The 20,478-nt window shown below is 47.0% G+C and overlaps 1 protein-coding gene across 1 annotated transcript in view; it reads left to right on the forward strand.

Moving 5' to 3' along the window:
* The window catches only part of LOC142468791 (early activation antigen CD69-like), a 70,394-nt gene that overhangs the window by 7,964 nt on the left and 41,952 nt on the right, over positions 1 to 20,478 (forward strand). The window contains exon 2 of the mRNA XM_075575347.1: positions 11,968 to 12,072. Coding sequence (XP_075431462.1) covers positions 11,968 to 12,072 — 105 coding nt within the window. The remainder of the gene's footprint in view (positions 1 to 11,967; positions 12,073 to 20,478) is intronic.

Below are 20,478 nucleotides of genomic sequence, written 5' to 3' on the forward strand. Positions count from 1 at the left end.
GTGGGGGACGCATAAGCCTGACTAGCAGGGGTTAAGACCGAAATAACCTCAGGGACAGAACTTAGGGAGGTTAACTCAGGATTAGGGAGCGTGGCAGCTTCTTCCTTAGCGGGCAGCGATAGAGAAATGGTTTGACCATTCTTAGAAGAGAGAGGTACCCCCACAGGTTTAGCAACAGGACTGGCAGCATAGGGGATCTGCCAAGCAGCAGCGTAGCTGGCAAGGAGGGGGTCCTGTTCTATTATGTGAATATCTAGTGTTGAGGAAAGTACATGGAGTGTATCTTGAGACTGAGCCAACATGAGGAGGGCGCCCTGTTGTACTAGGGGAATGTCCAGTGATGAGGCCAGGAGGTAGAGTGCCTCTTGGGCGTCGGCCAGTTCCATAGGGTTCACATTATCCCAGGTTAAAGGGGAATCAGGGGAGCGAATACATTCGGCTAGAGACTGTTTTAAGTTCTGGATGCAGTAAGCCTTAATAAAGAGATCAGACCGGCATTGTCTTTGCAAAGGGGTTAAACCTTCATAGGTAAACATTTCATCAATCAGGGGTAGTACTTCACACAAATACTGGCCTTCATAGTGGGACTGATACGCAGGCCGGGACATAACTTCAGTTGGTAAATTGCCATCCCCCGCCACGGCGCGGTCCGGTTTTAATGGGCCGAGCATACTGTTACGCCGATGCTCGCCACAAACCGGGACCGGACCGCGGGGCTGAGGTGGGGTTATATAATCACCGACCTTAGTCCACGCAGACTGATCCGGAGTGCGCAGTTCGTAGTCGTACATCGCAGGGTCAGGATTGGAGAAGGGAGCATCGTCGTTAATGAAGCAGGAGTTCGGCAACAGGAAATCAGGAGTGCCCCGCTTCAGCTTAGGAGCGTGAGCGCGGGGGTGGCTTCTGCGGGAGGAGCGGCCTCGGCCCATGACGCCGATCTCAGCAGGAGGAGACAGCAGGCTGGCCGAAGTTCACCGCAGGGCAGCGTCGGGAAGAACCAACGCTTCAGCGCAGAAGTCCAAGACAGGCCACTGCAAGAGGATCGCAGCAGGCCGCAGGAAAGGAAGGGTAGCCACTGCTAGGAGGGAATGCAGCAGTTACCACTGCTGGCATCAACGCTTCAGCACAGACGTCCAGGGTAGGCCACTGCAAGGAGATAGCAGCAGGCCGTAGGACAGGAAGGGTAGCCACTGCTAGGAGATAGCAGCAGGCTAGTGCTGGCAACAATGCTTCAGCACAGACGTCCAGGACCAGGCCTCTGGATACTCAGGAACTTGGAAGGTAAGAACGCTAGGAGAGAGGCCTGGGGTGGTTTGTGGCAGAGACAGTAACATAGAGGTAGGAATAGTTATGCTCGGCGCTGGTTCAGAGCCAACGCCTAGAATATAAAGGGCGGAGATCCAATCACAGGAGGAGGGTGTGTGAGAATTCCTCCAATGAAAGAGCACAGGGCAGAAGCTGCAATGAGAGGCAGCACCTGTGCCATAGATTGCCAGAGGAAGCTTGCAACTGCACAGGTCTGCAAGGCTATAGTCAAAGCCAGTAGTGGATTCCTTACAGTAATAAATGAGATGATGTTTTTGCAGGGAAAAATGTAGAAGATAAATGGGCAGTCTGTAAAACATTGTTAGAAAAGCACACTTATCAGTGTATACCCTTGGGTAATAAGTATAAAAGAAATAAGTCAAAACCAATGTGACTAAATAAACAGGTAGGGGAGGAAATGGACAAGAAGAGGAAGGCGTTTAGATTCTTTAAGTCAGAAGGGACGGAGACATCGTATCAGAATTATAAGTAATTTTAAAAAAATTGCAAAAGGGCAATCAAATTAGCAAAAATGGATAATGAAAAAAGGATTGCAATAGAAAGTAAAGTCAACCCTAAAAAGTTCTTTAAGTACCTTAATAACAAAAAAATGAGAAAAGAAAATATAGGACCCTTTCAGTGTGAGATGGGTAGGCAGATTATTGGAGATAAGGAAAAAGCTGGGGTATTAAACAAATTCTTTGCCTCTATGTTTACCAGGGAAGAATCAAGTTCAATAGTAGTTCCGCAGGAGGAAGCCACAACCCCCATATTAATGAACAATTGGTTAACTGAGGAAGAAGTTCATAAGCGACTTGAAAAAATTAAAGTAAATAAGGCACCTGGCCCGATGGCATACATCCAAGAGTTATCAAGGAGTTAAGCTCAGTAATAGCCAAACCATTATATTTAATATTCAAGGACTCCATTTCCACAGGCTCAGTACCACAAGATTGGCGTAAAGCAGATGTGGTGCCTATATTTAAAAAGGGAGCTAGATCACACCCGGGGAATTACAGACCTGTAAGCCTAACTTCAATAGTAGGGAAACTACTTGAAGGTTTAATACGGGATAATATTCTGGAAAACAAAATTATTAGTAATAGTCAGCATGGATTTATGAAGGATAGATCTTGCCAAACTAACCTTATTTGTTTCTTTGAGGAGGTAAGTAGGAATTTAGACCAGGGTAATGCAATTGATGTGGTCTACTTAGATTTTGCAAAGGCTTTTGATACTGTTTCAAACAAAAGTTTGGTGTACAAAATAAAGAAAATTGGACTCAGTAATAATATATGCACCTGGATTGAAAACTGGTTAAAGGACAGACAACAGAGGGTTGTCATAAATGGAACTTTTTCAGGTTGGGCTAAAGTCGTGAGTGGAGTACCTCAGGGATCGGTACTGGGACCCCTGCTTTTTAACTTGTTTATTAATGACCTTGAGGTTGGGATCGAGAGCAAAGTCTCCATCTTTGCTGATGATACTAAATTGTGTAAGGTAATAGAATCAGAGCAGGATGTAATTTCTCTTCAGAAGGACTTGGAGAGACTGGAAACGTGGGCAGGTAAATGGCAGATGAGGTTTAATACCGATAAATGTAAGGTTATACATTTGGGATGCAAGAATAAAAAGGCGACTTACAAATTAAATGGAGATATATTGGGGGAATCCTTGATGGAGAAGTATTTAGGAGTGCTTGTAGACAGCAGGCTTAGCAATAGTGCCCACTGTCATGCAGTAGCTGCAAAGGCAAACAAGATCTTATCTTGCATCAAACGGGCAATGGATGGAAGGGAAGTAAACATAATTATGCCCCTTTACAAAGCATTAGTAAGACCACACCTTGCATATGGAGTACAATTTTGGGCACCAATCCTACGAAAAGACATTATGGAATTAGAGAGAGTGCAGAGAAGAGCCACCAAATTAATAAAGGGGATGGACATTCTAACTTATGAGGAGAGGCTAGCTAAATTAGATTTATTTACATTAGAAAAGAGGCGTCTAAGAGGGGATATGATAACTATATACAGGCATACCCCGCATTAACGTACACAATGGGACCGGAGCATGTATGTAAAGTGAAAATGTACTTAAAGTGAAGCACTCCCTTTTCCCACTTATCGATGCATGTACTGTACTGCAATCGTCATATACGTGCATAACTGATGTAAATAACGCATTTGTAAAAGGCTCTATAGTCTCCCCGCTTGCAAACAGCTTCGGTACAGGTAGGGAGCCGGTATTGCTGTTCAGGACATGCTGAAAGGCGCATGCGCGACCTGCCGTTTGCCTATTGGGCGATATGTCCTTACTCACGAGTATACTTAAAGTGAGTGTCCTTAAACCAGGGTATGTCTGTACAAATATATTCAGGGACAATACAAGGAGCTTTCAAATGAACTATTCATCCCACGGGCAGTACAAAGGACTCGGGGCCATCCCTTAAGGTTGGAGGAAAGGAAATTTCACCAGCAACAAAGGAAAGGGTTCTTTACAGTAAGGGCAGTTACAGTGTGGGATTCATTACCCATGGAGACTGTGATGGCAGATACAATAGATTTGTTCAAAAAAAGGTTGGACATCTTTTTAGATGGGAAAGGTATACAGGGATATACCAAATAAGTATACATGGGAAGGATGTTGATCCAGGGATTAATCCGATTGCCAATTCTTGGAGTCAGGAAGGAATTAATTTTTCCCCTTAATGGGGTTTTTTGTTTGCCTTCCTCTGGATCAATAAGTAAGTATAGATATAGGATAAAGTATCTGTTGTCTAAATTTAGCATAGGTTGAACTTGATGGACCTACGTCTTTTTTCAACCTTATCTACTATGTAACTATGTAACTATGTAACTATATGTAACTATGTAACTATGTAACTATGTAACTATGATTAGGCCGTCAGTCAGAGCATGATCATGCAACGATAATTCTAAGGCCTCGTTCAGGGTGCCGGCTTCGGAGGGGGGGCGTTGGATACAAATTGTTTCAACTGAATTACGGTTGTCAGGGTAGCAGCTGCCCTGTCGCCGAAATACGGAGTTGACGCTGACTACAGTTTCAATGAACAACCCAAGTTGTTTTTTGAAGCTGCAGAAGCGTCACTGGGACCTCGGCAGCCAATGAAATCATTCTTGAAAATGATTTCAATACAGCAACACCGATCCCTAAGCTGCTGTCTGTCGCCCGCCTCCTCAACACTTGAAAATGCCTGCTGGGGATGATGTGCACACATCGCCCAGCAGACTGACGCTCGCACACGCGAACGCCCGCCCTCCAACTCCTGCCTCTGGCCCCCTGAACGAGGCCTTAGGTATCTGCAGTGATAATTGGTCTACCCATTAGAATTTCATGTGGTGTTAGTTTGGTTTTTCCTTGTGGAGTACTCCTTATTGACATAAGCGCCAAAAGGAGCGCATCTGGCCAGTGCAATTTGGTTTTGGCACACATTTTACTGATTTGGGGGAATTAGGGGAGATTAGAGGGGATTGGGGGATATTATAGGTAATTTGGAGAGGTTTAGAGGGGCTTGGGGGATATTATAGGTAATTACAGTATGGGGAGGTTAGAGGTGATTGGGGGATATTAGAGGGAATTAGGGGTAGTTACAAGGGATTAGGGGATATTAGAGGGAATTAGGGGAAGTTAGAAGGGATTAGGGGATATTATAGGGAATTGTGAGACCAGCCGAACATATCAAGGTACGGGGCCTAAGTAATGACGACTACCCCATCGACGGCCTGGTGACTGTGGACCTGGAAATACAACAGCTCGACACGGGAAAATCTCACCCCATGAAGGTGGACGCCTTGGTGTGTCCGGAACCCAAAGATACGCCCAAGTACCCAATCATCCTCGGCACGAATGCTGATATTGTGCAGGCCATCATCCGGGCCTACTTACACGAAGCTAACGAGCTGCCCATATCCAGCCTACAGTTACAGCTGGTTCAAGCCGACCCAGCCCCTCCCAAATCCCCCTCGGAAGACTACGGACTGTTGTTCTGCGGGCGGGGAGGATTGACCCAACTCTTTCCAGGGGAGACGCAGAGGATCCCAGCTTGGTGTGCCTACGCTGACCGACTAGACGAAGAACAACAGTTCTCTCTAGAGAGCACCCCCGAAGAGGATGTCCACCGGGGATACCGCCTGGTACCCGAGTTTCGCAGCTGGCCCGCCGCCATTCCCCGTCGAATCTTTGTAATGGTACAGAATCTGTCGCCCTTCCCCATGGCCATCGATGTGGGTCAACGAATAGGGAGGATTTATCCTGTCAGCTCAGTGGATGAAGCCGTGCAAGTAAACGCGACCAGAGCGGAAGACCCTGGGGCATCGTTAGACTTTGACTTTGGCTCTTCCGAACTGCCGGAAGCCTGGAAAGAGCGATTACGAGTACAGCTACAAAAAAGAAGAGCCGTGTTCTCTACCAGTGAGATGGATGTGGGTTGTAGTCGCAATGCCCAACACACCATTCGTATGACTGATGAAAAGCCCTTTCGGGAGCGTTCCCGTCGACTCGCTCCCCGGGACGTAGAGGATGTAAGGGCGGCTATCAACGAAATGGAAGCAGCCGGGATTGTCATGGAATCACGAAGCCCTTACGCCTCCCCTATAGTAGTCGTGCGAAAAAAACATGGGACAGTGAGATTATGTGTAGATTATCGGATGCTGAACAATCGAACGGTACCGGACCAGTATAACCTTCCCTGCATAGAAGAAATCTTAGATACCTTACACGGGAGCCGGTGGTTCAGCATATTGGACCTTCGGTCAGGGTACTACCAAGTCCCCATGAGTCCCAAAGACCAAGAGAAAACCGTGTTCGTCTGCCCCCTAGGGTTCTATCAATTCACCCGTATGCCCAAGGGCATATGTGGGGCGCCGGCCACCTTCCAGCAGCTAAAGGAGAAGACTCTAGGAGACTTGAACCCCCGAGAATGCCTGGTGTATTTAGATGATATCATAGTCTTCGGGAAAACCCTGGAAGAGCATGAGGCTAGGCTCTTGAAGGTGCTGGATAGATTATCACAGAAGGGGCTCAAACTCTCCTTGGATAAATGCCGGTTCTGCCGGACTTCTGTGACGTACGTAGGACACATAGTGTCCGGTGAAGGAATTGCCACGGACCCCGCCAAAATAGAAGCTGTTGTCAACTGGCCCCGCCCTGATAATGTGGGAGAGTTGCGTTCATTCTTGGGGTTCTGCGGCTACTATCGCAGATTTGTGGAGAGGTACTCCGCCGGGCCAAAGCCCTCAACAGCCTGCTCAAAATATACCCGGTGGACGCGGGCCAGAAGGCCAACCCTGCCGACAGCCCTTCGGGGTTAAATGGACACCCGAGAGCGAACAAGCTTTAACAGACTTGAAACAGAGCCTGACGGCGGCTCCAGTACTGGCCTATGCGAATCCCGAACAGCCATACATACTACATGTAGACGCTAGCCTGAATGGTCTAGGGGCCATGTTACATCAAAAATATCCCAAGGGATTTCGACCCAGTGCGTATATCAGCCGCAGTCTCACTGTCAGCGAGCAGAATTATCCAGTGCACAAACTCGAGTTCTTGGCCCTTAAGTGGGCCATAGTAGACAAACTTCGGGACTATCTGTACGGGGTGCCGTTCGAAGTACGGACAGATAATAATCCTCTCACCTACATCATGACTTCCGCCAAACTCGATGCGGCCGGCCATCGCTGGCTGGCAGCTCTTTTCAATTACAATTTCACCCTGAAATACAAACCTGGCCCGTTGAACATTGGAGCGGACGCCCTGTCTAAGCGCCCGGGATTGGCCACTACCCCCGACGAGGATCAGTGGGAGGAAATCCCAGGGCCAGGAGTAAGAGCTTTATGTTGCACCGCAGCCATCGTAAATGATCAAGTAGCATTTTCAGAATTACGGGTGCCGACTCCCTAGGGTGTGCCTCAAACGCTATACCTGAAGCCTATCGCGACCCTAGTGGAATGCACGTTACCCCCGACAAGATTATCACCTGGAAGGATATGGTACGATACCAAGAGCAGGACCCAGTCGCAGGGGCCATTCGTTATGCTATCTGACACAATCGCCGGGCCCTCCTTCGACAGACTCCGGGGGATGTAGGAGGTCTACTGATGCGGGAAGCGGACAAATTTGAGATACAATAAAATATGTTATACCGAATTGTAGAATATCATAATCACCCGAACCGACGACAATTAGTGTTACCGAAACGACTGCAGTATCTAGTGTTGAAAGCTCTCCATGACGAACATGGTAATTTGGGGTAGATAAGACTTTTGGACTTGTGCGAGATAGGTTCTTCTGGCCCAAAATGAGAGAAGCCGTGGAGCATCACTGTCATAGGTGTGTGCGGTGCATTCAGTGCAAGACTTTGCCCACTAGAGCTGTCCCAATGGGCCACTTGAAAAGTACGGGACCAATGGACTTGGTCTGTATGGACTTCCTGTGCATCGAACCCGATAACCATGGCATAGGCAATGTGCTGGTCATTACCGATCATTACACCCGCTACGCTCAGGCCTTTCCGACCAAAGATCAAAAAGCCATTACGGTGGCTAAGGTACTCTGGGAGAAGTATTTCATGCATTATGGGCTTCCTCAATGCCTACACTCCGATCAAGGGCGGGACTTCGAAAGCAAACTAATAAAAGAACTGCTGAACCTCTTACATATCAAAAAGTCCCGTACTACGCCTTACCACCCTGAAGGGGATGCCCTGCCGGAACGGTTCAATCGCACTCTACTAGACATGTTGGGCACATTAACAGGAGTGGAGAAGACTAAATGGAGTCGCCATGTGGAAGCCCTAGTCCATGCTTACAATTGTACACGACACGATTCTACTGGGTTCTCGCCCTATTTTCTCATGTTTGGTCGTGAAGCTAGACTACCTGTGGACATACAGTTGAGCGTCTCCACAGATGGGGTACACAATTCTACCCACTTCCGCTATGTACAGAGATTGCCTATGTACAAGCCGAGAAATCCGCTGAAAAATTGAATGCCGGAAATAAAAGGCGGTTTGATCATAAGGTGAAACACCGAGACATTAAACCTGGTGATGAAGTACTTCTCCGCAACCTGGGAGTACCAGGGAAGCATAAATTGGCCGACCGCTGGCGGGAGGGGGTGTACGAAGTGGCCTCTCAATTGCCCGGTCTTCCGGTCTACCGCATCAAGACTCGGAGGGCCGGGTGAAAACCTGGCATCGTAATCATCTGCTCCCTATTCCCCAAGTAGCGGAAGGAGATTTGGAGTGGCCGGCATCCCCATTAGATGGAGAAATGTCATCAGAGAAAGAATCAGGGAACTCCGATGTTCTGGAAGATCCACAAGAGGGAACCTCTCAAAGGAGCCCTCCACATGGAGCATCTCCCGGGGGAGCTTCGGGTAAAGAGCTCCAGGAGCAATCACCCCAGGAGGTGGCTCCGGAAAATTCAGTATTAGACCCAAAGAGCCCATGTTTCGTACCAACCCAAGACCAGACCGAGACCCCAAGCCCCTCAAGGGAAGAATTCAACGTACCAGATGCCGATAGTCACTCTCCCACGGGAGTGACTGAACAGCTGTTATGGAGGAGTCAGAGAAATGGGCAACCTCCAATGAGGATGGCCTACGATCAGTTTGGGGCAGCCCACTATGAGGCACAGCAGTGGGCTCGTAATCGAGTGCAATCAGTAATTGTAATGTTTAGCGAGATGTACAAGCTGATTTAGAGAACCACATGTATTAGACATTTTTCATTATATAAAGGTGTGTCTGTTTAGCGTTGTCCAAGCGGGGATGTTGGAATCCACAGGGGGGAGGATGTAGCCGGAATCCCTTTTCTCACCCTTGTGGTGTGGGAGGGTGCGCTGCAGAATGAGTACTCCAATACGGAGGTTCCGCGTCATGAAAGACGCCATGTTCTGGTTGGCAACTGTATAGAACTAACCTAGATAGAGGTTGCGCATGCGCAGACGTGTGTTTGCCAAAGCCCGTGAAGGAGGAGTGTGCTAATTGGAGGGAGGTGGCGAGACACGAGTCCCAGCAGCCCCGCGGAGACCCCGTGATAGATTTTAGCCATTGGGCTGGGAGCTTGGGAGAGGAAGAGGAGGGAGTTGCACGCACGTTGGGTCAGAGCTGGCTGGAGAGGAGAGGAGATGGAGCTTCGGAGTAGGGGAGGCCAACCGCCCCTGCGTAGGCTGCCTGCCCCCAGGCCCAGTCAGGCCCTGAGTCCCAGTAGAGACAAGCGGAGCTAGGGATTGCCATAGCGAGGTTCCTGATTCCCGTTAGTGTCACAAGATCGATAGCAGGACTGATCCAATCGGTGGGAGGTCTGGGCTCAGACCCCTCTAAGCAACCGCCGCGTGTCCGGGTGGGATCGCCCTGGACCGCCACGTGGGTGGAAGGATGACGTCTATATCCAGCGGAGCCTTTGTGAAGATTGTAGCAGTACCGGGTACTGGAGTACCCGGCAGGTATTTCTACAAGTGCACCAACGGTACCATCATTTCATTCGGGACACAGCGGCTGCGCAGTCACACTCACATATACATATCTATCTGACTCACTTGAGGGTGGGGGGACTTATCCCAAAGGGATTGGACATGGGGTGGGATCACCCGGTGTAGAGATCCGTAGGCGTCTGCTGTGGTGCTAAGTAGAGTGTCTCCGCTAGGGAGGGCCGCTGAGCTATATATATATATATACATGTGTAAGGTGTTGCATGCAAGTAAAGTCATTTTGGTTAAGGTATCCTGCTGTGTGGTGGTATTTATCGTGTATACATCCTGCGAAGATCCACTCCCCCTCTGGCGGGAGCTGTCACAGATGGAGGCGCTGCACCCATTATAATTATTGCGCGAGTACCCCAGGCTCTCCATGGCAGAGACTTAGGCCCTGCGAGCCTACAGGGGATACAGCACATGGTAGCGGCCTGCATTCGATTGGAAGCAGGGCTACATATATATAAAATGTTGCCTGGTTCCAGAACTTCAGGGATTAACGTTACGTGCCGTTGGAAAGTTGCAGAGCTGTCTACAACCTTTCCATGTAACTCTTTCCATGCTGCTCTTTTTGATGTTGCTGTTAAACCCACCAATTAGTACGTAGGCCGCACCTGGCCCTGAATGTTGCAATATGGTGGGTTAAGGGTATAAACAGGTGGGGAGGGAGACCCCTAGCTAGTCTCAGCTTCAGCTCAGCACTTTCTCTCTTGGCTGAGAGGATTCCAGCTGCAGTGCCAGTTCCTGTACCGGTTCCCGGCAGGAGGTCCAGTCTAGTCAGGTCCACGACCAGTTCCTGTAAGCACTGCAGTGGAGGATAGTGGGGAAATCTCCTTAGGGAGGTCCCTGCGACTAGGACTGCAGGGTATCCCCAGTTTCCCCAGTTGTGTGTATGTTGTCTGTTTTTATGTCAGTTGTGGATACCTTTTTCCAATAAATTAATGTTCTAAACTCTCGTGTTTCTGTCTGGCGAGTTGATCCCTGGTATTAGTCCTGGTCTCCCGTGACAGTGGAGTTAGAGGACCATGCGCAAAAATATAATGAGGGTCATTTATCAAATTCTCTATGGAAAAACAAATGACAAAATATTGCACCAGCTTTATCAAAGAACAAAATCCCAGATCTTTCAATCGGACGGTTTTACCATAATAAAGCTGGTGTGATCTTTTCAGCCACAGTTTTTCAGCAGGAGAAGGGGTGGGAGTGCCCATCTGAGGTGTGTCTGCATGAAGGTACGAGAGGGAGAATGGGACGGGAGCACCGGTCTGAGGTTTGTCTGCAGGAGGGTATGGGGTGGGAGAGCTGGGCAGAAGTGCCCTTCTGAGCTGTGTCTGCATCAGGGTATGGGCGGAGAATGGGGTGAGAGAACCGAGCGTGAGAATGGGGAGGGAGTGCCCTTCTGATGTGTGTCTGCATGAGGTTGCGGATGAGCGCTCTCGCCCCGCTTTCCCACCCCGCTCTCCCGCCTTGCTCTCTGGCCCCGTACCCTCATGCAGTCACACCCCAGATGGGCGCTCCCGCCCCATTTTACCACCCCATACCCTCATGCAGACATACCCCGGGTGGGTTCTCCCACCCCGTTCTCCCACCCCATACCCTCATGCAGACACACCCCCACCCGGGGTATGTCTGCATGAGGGTATGGGGTGGTAAAATGGGGCGGGAGCGCCCATCTGGGGTGTGACTGCATGAGGGTACGGGGCCAGAGAGCAAGGCGGGAGAGCGGGGTGGGAAAGCGGGGCGAGAGCGCTCATCCGGGTGTGTCTGGATGAGGGTACGGGGCGGGAGAGCGGGGCGGGAGAACCCATTCGGGGTGTGTCTGCATGAGGGTACAGGGTGGGAGAGCGGAGCGGGAGAGCGGGGCGGGAGAACCCATCCGGGGTGTGTCTGCATGAGGGTACGGGGCGGGAGAGCGGGGCGGGAGAACCCATTCGGGGGGTGTCTGCATGAGGGTACAGGGTGGGAGAGCGGAGCGGGAGAGCGGGGCGGGAGAACCCATCCGGGGTGTGTCTGCATGAGGGTACGGGGTGTGGGGTTATTTACTGTATTAGAAAATAACTGAAATTGCTCTCATTGGATGTCCTCTCCTTGCACCAGTTTTGCAGCCGGGAGACATAATTAGACCCCTACGGGACCCCTTATCCTCCTGTGTCTGTGTTCTCTCTAGTTCCCCAGCCCAGGAGGTTTGTGTGTGTGGCGCCCGTCCTGCTGCTCGTCCTTCTGCTGACCTGTCTTACCCTGCAGTGTGTGACCATAGGACTCCGAGAGACATGTAAGTGGGAGTCATGTACATATTAAGGGACATTCTATATTATTTATTTATTTATTTATTTATAAAATATTTTACCAGGAAGTAATACATTGAGAGTTACCTCTCGTTTTCAAGTATGTCCTGGGCACAGAGTAAAACAAATAATACATGGTTACAAATACAGTTACATAAATGAACAAGGTATACATTTATATACAAGACATTGCATGCACAGTTAAAGAAAATATATATTATGAGCTTATGAAACAGTTACAGACCAGATTAAAGTGTGAGACAGCCTTAGATTTGAAAGAACTTAAGCTGGTGGTGGATATGAGAGTCTCTGGTAGGTTGTTCCAGTTTTGGGGTGCACGGAAGGAGAAGGAGGAACGTCCGGATACTTTGTTGAGTCTTGGGACCATGAATAGTCTTTTGGAGTCTGATCTCAGGTGATAGGTACTGCATGTGGTAGGGGTGAGGAGCTTGTTCAGGTAGCTGGGTAGCTTGCCCAGAAAGTATTTGAGGGTGAGACAGGAAAGGTGAACTTTGCGCCTAGACTCTAGTGATGACCAATCTAGTTCTTTGAGCATTTCGCAGTGATGTGTGTTGTAGTTGCATTGGAGAACAAAACGACAAATTGAATTGTAGAGGGTGTCAAGTTTGCTAAGGTGGGTTTGAGGAGCCGAGCCATATACTATGTCTCCATAGTCAATAATTGGCATTAGCATCTGCTGTGCAATACGCTTTCTGACCAGGAGACTTAGGGAGGATTTGTTCCTGTAAAGTACCCCTAGTTTGGCATAGGTCTTGGTTGTCAGGGTATCAATGTGCATCCCGAATGTTAAGTGGGAGTCAAACCATAAGCCCAGGTATTTAAAACTAGTGACAGGTGTTAGGGTGGTTTTAGCGTTGGTTCTAATCAGGAGCTCAGTCACTGGAAGCTTTACAAATTTAGTCTTGGTCCCAAATACCATTGTTACAGTCTTGTCAGTGTTTAAAAACAGTTTGTTTTGGGAAATCCAGTTTTCGAGTCTCAAAAAGTCAGACTGAAGTATGTGTTGAAGGTCAGAGAGGCTATGGCTGTGTGCATACAGGATTGTGTCATCTGCATACATGTGTATTGAGGCTTCCTTACAAGCTGTGGGAAGATCATTAATGAACACTGAGAAGAGTAGGGGCCCCAGAACAGAGCCTTGCGGGACACCACAGGTGATATCCAGGGGGTTGGAGTTAGAGCCTGAGATGGACACATGTTGGGATCTTCCTGATAGGTAGGACTGAAACCAGTTTAAAGCATGTTTCCCTATTCCAGAGCTCTGGAGTTTGTTAAGCAGGATAGCATGATCAACTGTGTCAAAAGCCTTTGCAAAATCTAGGAATACTGCACCAGTGAGTTGGCCCCGTTCCATTCCACACTGGATTTCATTGCAAACTTTTAGCAGGGTAGTTACGGTGGAGTGTTTGGGACGAAACCCAGACTGGAATTGGCTAGGGAAATTTGTCTTGGTGTAGAACTCGCTTAATTGGGAGTGGACACATTTTTCCATAACTTTGGATAGAATTGGGAGAAGTGAGATTGGCCTGTAGTTTGAGACAGTGTTTTTGTCCCCACTTTTGAAGATTGGGACAACTCTGGCAGTTTTCCAGGTCTTAGGGATATGGCCTGCAGACAGGATAGAGTTGACTATCGACGCAATTGGTTTGGCAATGGCTGGGGCACCAAGTCGTAGGAACCTAGATTGTAGTAAGTCGGGTCCACATTGGCTGCTTAGTTTTAGTTTGAGGAGCGCTTGTGTAATCTCCTCTTCAGATACTGGGCTAAATTGAAAATTGTGGGCAGTGTTGGGAGGGGGTGGGACTATAGGGGTACTCCCAGGATGAGATTCAGGTTTGGGGTTTGTGCTGCGTTTCGCTAATAGGTTAGTGGCACACCCCACAAAGTAATCATTGAATGCATTTGCAATGTCAGTGGGGTTTGTCAGAGTAATATCCCCCTTAGTGATATTACTTGGTTGTTGATGGTTAGGAGGCTGGAATATATTGTTGATAACCTTCCAGAAATTAGCTGGGTTTGATGTATTCTGGAGGAGATTGTCAGAGTAATATTGTGCTTTTGCATGCCTTGTTTGCCTTGTGCACACGTTCCGCAGGCATCTGTAGTGATTGAGATCCTTGGTAGTGCCGGTTACTTTGTAGCTTTTCCACAAGGCATCCCTGAACTGGTAGAGTGCTATAAGGTCAGGTGTAACCCATGGAAGGTGGGCCCCCCGTACCCTTATTTTGCGTAGTGGAGCATGGGTATCGCAGAGTTTTAAGAACTCGGATTGGAAATAGTCGAGCGCAGAATCAGGGTCGGGAATTAAATCGATTCTGTGCCATGGGCAGTTGGTAAGGTCATCCAGAAACTGTTGTGGGTTAAAGTTTTTAAATGTTCTAGTTAGGAGAACTTTGGGGCTTGAATGGGGCGGTTTAATTTTCCTTACACAGTACACTATTGCATGGTCACTGAAAATGTCAGGAAGGATGCCAGAGGATTGGATTCTGCTGGGGTTTGAGGAGAGAATCCAGTCTAGCAAGGAATGGTTATGCGACTTCAGGTTTATTCGTGTGGGTTGGGAAATGAGTTGCGATAGGTTAAGTGACTTGAGTTGTATCTGGATTTTGTGGTTTTTAGGGTCAAGCCAATTGAAGTTGAAATCCCCAAGAACTAGCAGCTCACTCTTCTCATTCAGAGAGGAAATGGAGGCAAGAAATTGGGTGATATCAGTCAAGGATTGTAGAAGGGCTTTAGGGGGGCGGTAGATGCCAGCAAGCAAGATGGGCTTAGAAAAGGGGAGGCAGATTTTGCCAACTAGAGTTTCAAAAGAAGGTGGACTTGGTGGGCAATGTAGCAGTGTAAATTGTAAGGTGTCTGCAATATAAAATAACACCCCTCCTCCTCTCTTTGACCTATCTCTCCTAAAAATGGAGTATCCCTGAATGGCAATATTTGCATCAGGGGTTTTAGAGGATAGCCATGTTTCTGTAAGAACGATGGCTTTGGGTTTATGCATAAGGCACCATGCCCTTAGTTCGTCTAGTTTGGGCAGCAGGCTCCGGATGTTTATATGGGCGACAGATAGCCCTTTTTGGAATTTAAAGGTGGAATTCTCAGGGGCATGGGACAGAGCTGAAATGGGAGGACCTGGGTTAGTTTCAATATCACCTGCTAGAGAGAGTAATAGTATGAGAAGAAATTTGGGTAGTTGTTTACAAGTTGTAAATTTGTGGTGTTTTCCATTAGAGTGAGCAGTGGTTGGTGTGCTGGTTTTTAGAGTTCTCCACCAACATTCAGAAGATAGTGCAAGGCTTTTGAGTAGTCCAGGGTGTATGGTGATGTTAGGTGCGGGCCAGGATGGAGGAGTTTGTAGTGGATAGAGGGAGTAACATCTCCATGAGGCCAGGAGAAAGAAAAAAGTTAGAAGACATAGCAGGTTCATGATGCCAGAGGTAGGCAGTGTTGCATGGAGCTGTTATGAGCAGAGTGAGTGTGTGCAGACTAAACAGCAGGGGTGAACCTGTACCTTGTCATGTGTTTTGCTGCATTGCAATGCTAGGGTCAATTCAGGGTTTCAGTGTTTTGTGCAGTCAGTTTTGGGAGAGGCTGCAGTGAAAGAAGTTGTAAAGGGGTGGGGGGTTAAACTATGCAGGCTAACAAGCATGGGATCATAGTGTGATCTGAATAGCTTACCGTTTGTTGTCTTGAGTTAAAGAGTTTGCAGAAAGAAGCAGTCCCCAGTCACCTCTAGTCAAACTGTAGTCTAACTGTATCACTTAAAAACCTCACTTTAAATGCCTCACTGCCCAATGCAAAGTCACTGCTGTGTGTGTCTTTATAATGGGGGGAAATAGCTGTGTGTGTCTTTATAATGGGGGGGAATAGCTGTGTGTGTCTTTATAATGGGTGGGAATAGCTGTGTGTGTCTTTATAATGGGGGGAAATAGCTGTGTGTCTTTATAATGGGGGGAAATAGCTGTGTGTGTCTTTATAATGGGGGGAAATAGCTGTGTGTCTTTATAATGGGGGGAAATAGCTGTGTGTGTCTTTATAATGGGGGGAAATAGCTGTTTGTGTCTTTATAATGGGGGGAAATAGCTGTATGTGGCTATATAATGGGGAGAAATAGCTGTGTGTGTCTTTATAATGGGGGGAATAGCTGTGTGTGTCTTTATAATGGGGGGAAATAGCTGTGTGTGTCTTTATAATGGGGGAAAATAGCTGTGTGTGTCTTTATAATGGGGGGGGGATAGCTGTGTGTGTCTTTATAATGGGGGGGGGGAATAGCTGTGTGTTGCTATATAATGGGGGGAAATAGCTGTGTGTGTCTTTATAGTGGGGGGAAATAGCTGTGTGTGTCTTTATAATGGGGGGGAATAGCTGTGTGTTGCTATATAATGGGGGGGGGGGGGAATAGCTGTGTGTGTCTTTATAATAGGGGGAATAGCTGTGTGTGTCATTATAATGGGGGGGAAATAGCTGTGTGTGTCTTTATAATGGGGGGGAATAGCTGTGTGTGTCTTTATAATGGGGGGGGGGGAATAGCTGTGTGTGTCTTTATAATGGGGGGAATAGCTGTGTGTTGCTATATAATGGGGGGAAATAGCTGTGTGTGTCTTTATAGTGGGGGGAAATAGCTGTGTGTGTCTTTATAATGGGGGGGAATAGCTGTGTGTTGCTATATAATGGGGGGAAATAGCTGTGTGTGTCTTTATAATGGGGGGAAATAGCTGTGTGTGTCTTTATAATGGGGGGAAATAGCTGTGTGTGTCTTTATAATGGGGGAAATAGCTATTTGTGTCTTTATAATGGGGGGAAATAGCTGTGTGTGTCTTTATAATGGGGGGAAATAGCTGTTTGTGTCTTTATAATGGGGGGAAATAGCTGTGTGTGTCTTTATAATGGGGAGAAATAGCTGTTTGTGTCTTTATAATGGGGGGAAATAGCTGTGTGTGTCTTTATAATGGGGGGAAATAGCTGTTTGTGTCTTTATAATGGGGGGAAATAGCTGTGTGTGTCTTTATATTGGGGGAAATAGCTGTGTGTGTCTTTATAATGGGGAGAAATAGCTGTTTGTGTCTTTATAATGGGGGGAAATAGCTGTGTGTGTCTTTATAATGGGGGGGAATAGCTGTGTGTTGCTATATAATGGGGGGAAATAGCTGTGTGTGTCTTTATAATGGGGGGGAAATAGCTGTGTGTGTCTTTATAATGGGGGGAAATAGCTGTGTGTGTCTTTATAATGGGGGAAATAGCTGTTTGTGTCTTTATAATGGGGGGAAATAGCTGTGTGTGTCTTTATAATGGGGGGAAATAGCTGTTTGTGTCTTTATAATGGGGGAAATAGCTGTGTGTGTCTTTATAATGGGGGGAAATAGCTGTGTGTGTCTTTATAATGGGGGGTATAGCTGTGTGTGTCTTTATAATGGGGGGAAATAGCTGTGTGTGTCTTTATAATGGGGGGAAATAGCTGTGTGTGTCTTTATAATGGGGGAAAATAGCTGTGTGTGTCTTTATAATGGGGGGGGGAATAGCTATGTGTGTCTTTATAATGGGGGGGGGGAATAGCTGTGTGTGTCTTTATAATCGGGGGAATAGCTGTGTGTTGCTATATAATGGGGGGAAATAGCTGTGGGTTTCTTTATAATGGGGGGAAATAGCTGTGTGTGTCTTTATAATGGGGGGAATAGCTGTGTGTTGCTATATAATGGGGGGAAATAGCTGTGTGAGTCTTTATAATGGGGGAAAATAGCTGTGTATGTCTTTATAATGGGGGGAAATAGCTGTGTGTGTCTTTATAATGGGGGAAATAGCTGTGTGTGTCTTTATAATGGGGGGGAATAGCTGTGTGTTGCTATATAATGGGGGGGAATAGCTGTGTGTGTCTTTATAATGGGGGGGGAATAGCTGTGTGTGTCTTTATAATGGGGGGGGGGAATAGCTGTGTGTGTCTTTATAATGGGGGGAAATAGCTGTGTGTGTCTTTATAATGGGGGAAATAGCTGTGTGTGTCTTTATAATGGGGGGAAATAGCTGTTTGTGTCTTTATAATGGGGGGAAATAGCTGTTTGTGTCTTTATAATGGGGGGAAATAGCTGTTTGTGTCTTTATAATGGGGGGAAATAGCTGTTTGTGTCTTTATAATGGGGGGAAATAGCTGTTTGTGTCTTTATAATGGGGGGAAATAGCTGTTTGTGTCTTTATAATGGGGGAAATAGCTGTGTGTGTCTTTATAATGGGGGAAATAGCTGTGTGTGTCTTTATAATGGGGGGAAATAGCTGTGTGTTGCTATATAATGGGGGGGAAATAGCTGTGTGTGTCTTTATAATGGAGGGAAATAGCTGTGTGTGTCTTTATAATGGGGGAAATAGCTGTGTGTGTCTTTATAATGGGGGGAAATAGCTGTGTGTGTCTTTATAATGGGGGGAAATAGCTGTGTGTGTCTTTATAATGGGGGAAAATAGCTGTGTGTGTCTTTATAATGGGGGGGGGGGGAATAGCTGGGTGTGTCTTTATAATGGGGGGGGGGAATAGCTGTGTGTTGCTATATAATGGGGGGGGGGGAATAGCTGTGTGTGTCTTTATAATGGGGGGAATAGCTGTGTGTGTCTTTATAATGGGGGGAAATAGCTGTGTGTGTCTTTATAATGGGGGGGAATAGCTGTGTGTGTCTTTATAATGGGGGGAGGGAATAGCTGTGTGTGTCTTTATAATCGGGGGAATAGCTGTGTGTTGCTATATAATGGGGGGAAATAGCTGTGGGTTTCTTTATAATGGGGGGAAATAGCTGTGTGTGTCTTTATAATGGGGGGAATAGCTGTGTGTTGCTATATAATGGGGGGAAATAGCTGTGTGAGTCTTTATAATGGGGGAAAATAGCTGTGTATGTCTTTATAATGGGGGGAAATAGCTGTGTGTGTCTTTATAATGGGGAGAAATAGCTGTGTGTGTCTTTATAATGGGGGAAATAGCTGTGTGTGTCTTTATAATGGGGGGAAATAGCTGTTTGTGTCTTTATAATGGGGGGAAATAGCTGTTTGTGTCTTTATAATGGGGGGAAATAGCTGTGTGTGTCTTTATAATGGGGGGAAATAGCTGTGTGTGTCTTTATAATGGGGGGAAATAGCTGTGTGTGTCTTTATAATGGGGGGGGGAATAGCTGTGTGTTGCTATATAATGGGGGGGGAAATAGCTGTGTGTGTCTTTATAATGGGGGAAATAGCTGTGTGTGTCTTTATAATGGGGGGAAATAGCTGTGTGTTGCTATATAATGGGGGGGAAATAGCTGTGTGTGTCTTTATAATGGGGGGAAATAGCTGTGTGTGTCTTTATAATGGGGGAAATAGCTGTGTGTGTCTTTATAATGGGGGGAAATAGCTGTGTGTGTCTTTATAATGGGGGGAAATAGCTGTGTGTGTCTTTATAATGGGGGGAAATAGCTGTGTGTGTCTTTATAATGGGGGGAAATAGCTGTGTGTGTCTTTATAATGGGGGGAAATAGCTGTGTATGTCTTTATAATGGGGGGAAATAGCTGTGTGTGTCTTTATAATGGGGGAAATAGCTGTGTGTGTCTTTATAATGGGGGGGAATAGCTGTGTGTTGCTATATAATGGGGGGGAATAGCTGTGTGTGTCTTTATAATGGGGGGGGAATAGCTGTGTGTGTCTTTATAATGGGGGGGGGGGAATAGCTGTGTGTGTCTTTATAATGGGGGGAAATAGCTGTGTGTGTCTTTATAATGGGGGAAATAGCTGTGTGTGTCTTTATAATGGGGGGAAATAGCTGTTTGTGTCTTTATAATGGGGGGAAATAGCTGTTTGTGTCTTTATAATGGGGGGAAATAGCTGTTTGTGTCTTTATAATGGGGGGAAATAGCTGTTTGTGTCTTTATAATGGGGGGAAATAGCTGTTTGTGTCTTTATAATGGGGGGAAATAGCTGTTTGTGTCTTTATAATGGGGGAAATAGCTGTGTGTGTCTTTATAATGGGGGAAATAGCTGTGTGTGTCTTTATAATGGGGGGAAATAGCTGTGTGTTGCTATATAATGGGGGGGAAATAGCTGTGTGTGTCTTTATAATGGAGGGAAATAGCTGTGTGTGTCTTTATAATGGGGGAAATAGCTGTGTGTGTCTTTATAATGGGGGGAAATAGCTGTGTGTGTCTTTATAATGGGGGGAAATAGCTGTGTGTGTCTTTATAATGGGGGAAAATAGCTGTGTGTGTCTTTATAATGGGGGGGGGGGGAATAGCTGTGTGTGTCTTTATAATGGGGGGGGGGAATAGCTGTGTGTTGCTATATAATGGGGGGGGGAATAGCTGTGTGTGTCTTTATAATGGGGGGAATAGCTGTGTGTGTCTTTATAATGGGGTGGAAATAACTGTGTGTG

Source organism: Ascaphus truei, chromosome 1, assembly GCF_040206685.1.
Source record: "Ascaphus truei isolate aAscTru1 chromosome 1, aAscTru1.hap1, whole genome shotgun sequence".
NCBI classification, from domain to species: domain Eukaryota; kingdom Metazoa; phylum Chordata; class Amphibia; order Anura; family Ascaphidae; genus Ascaphus; species Ascaphus truei.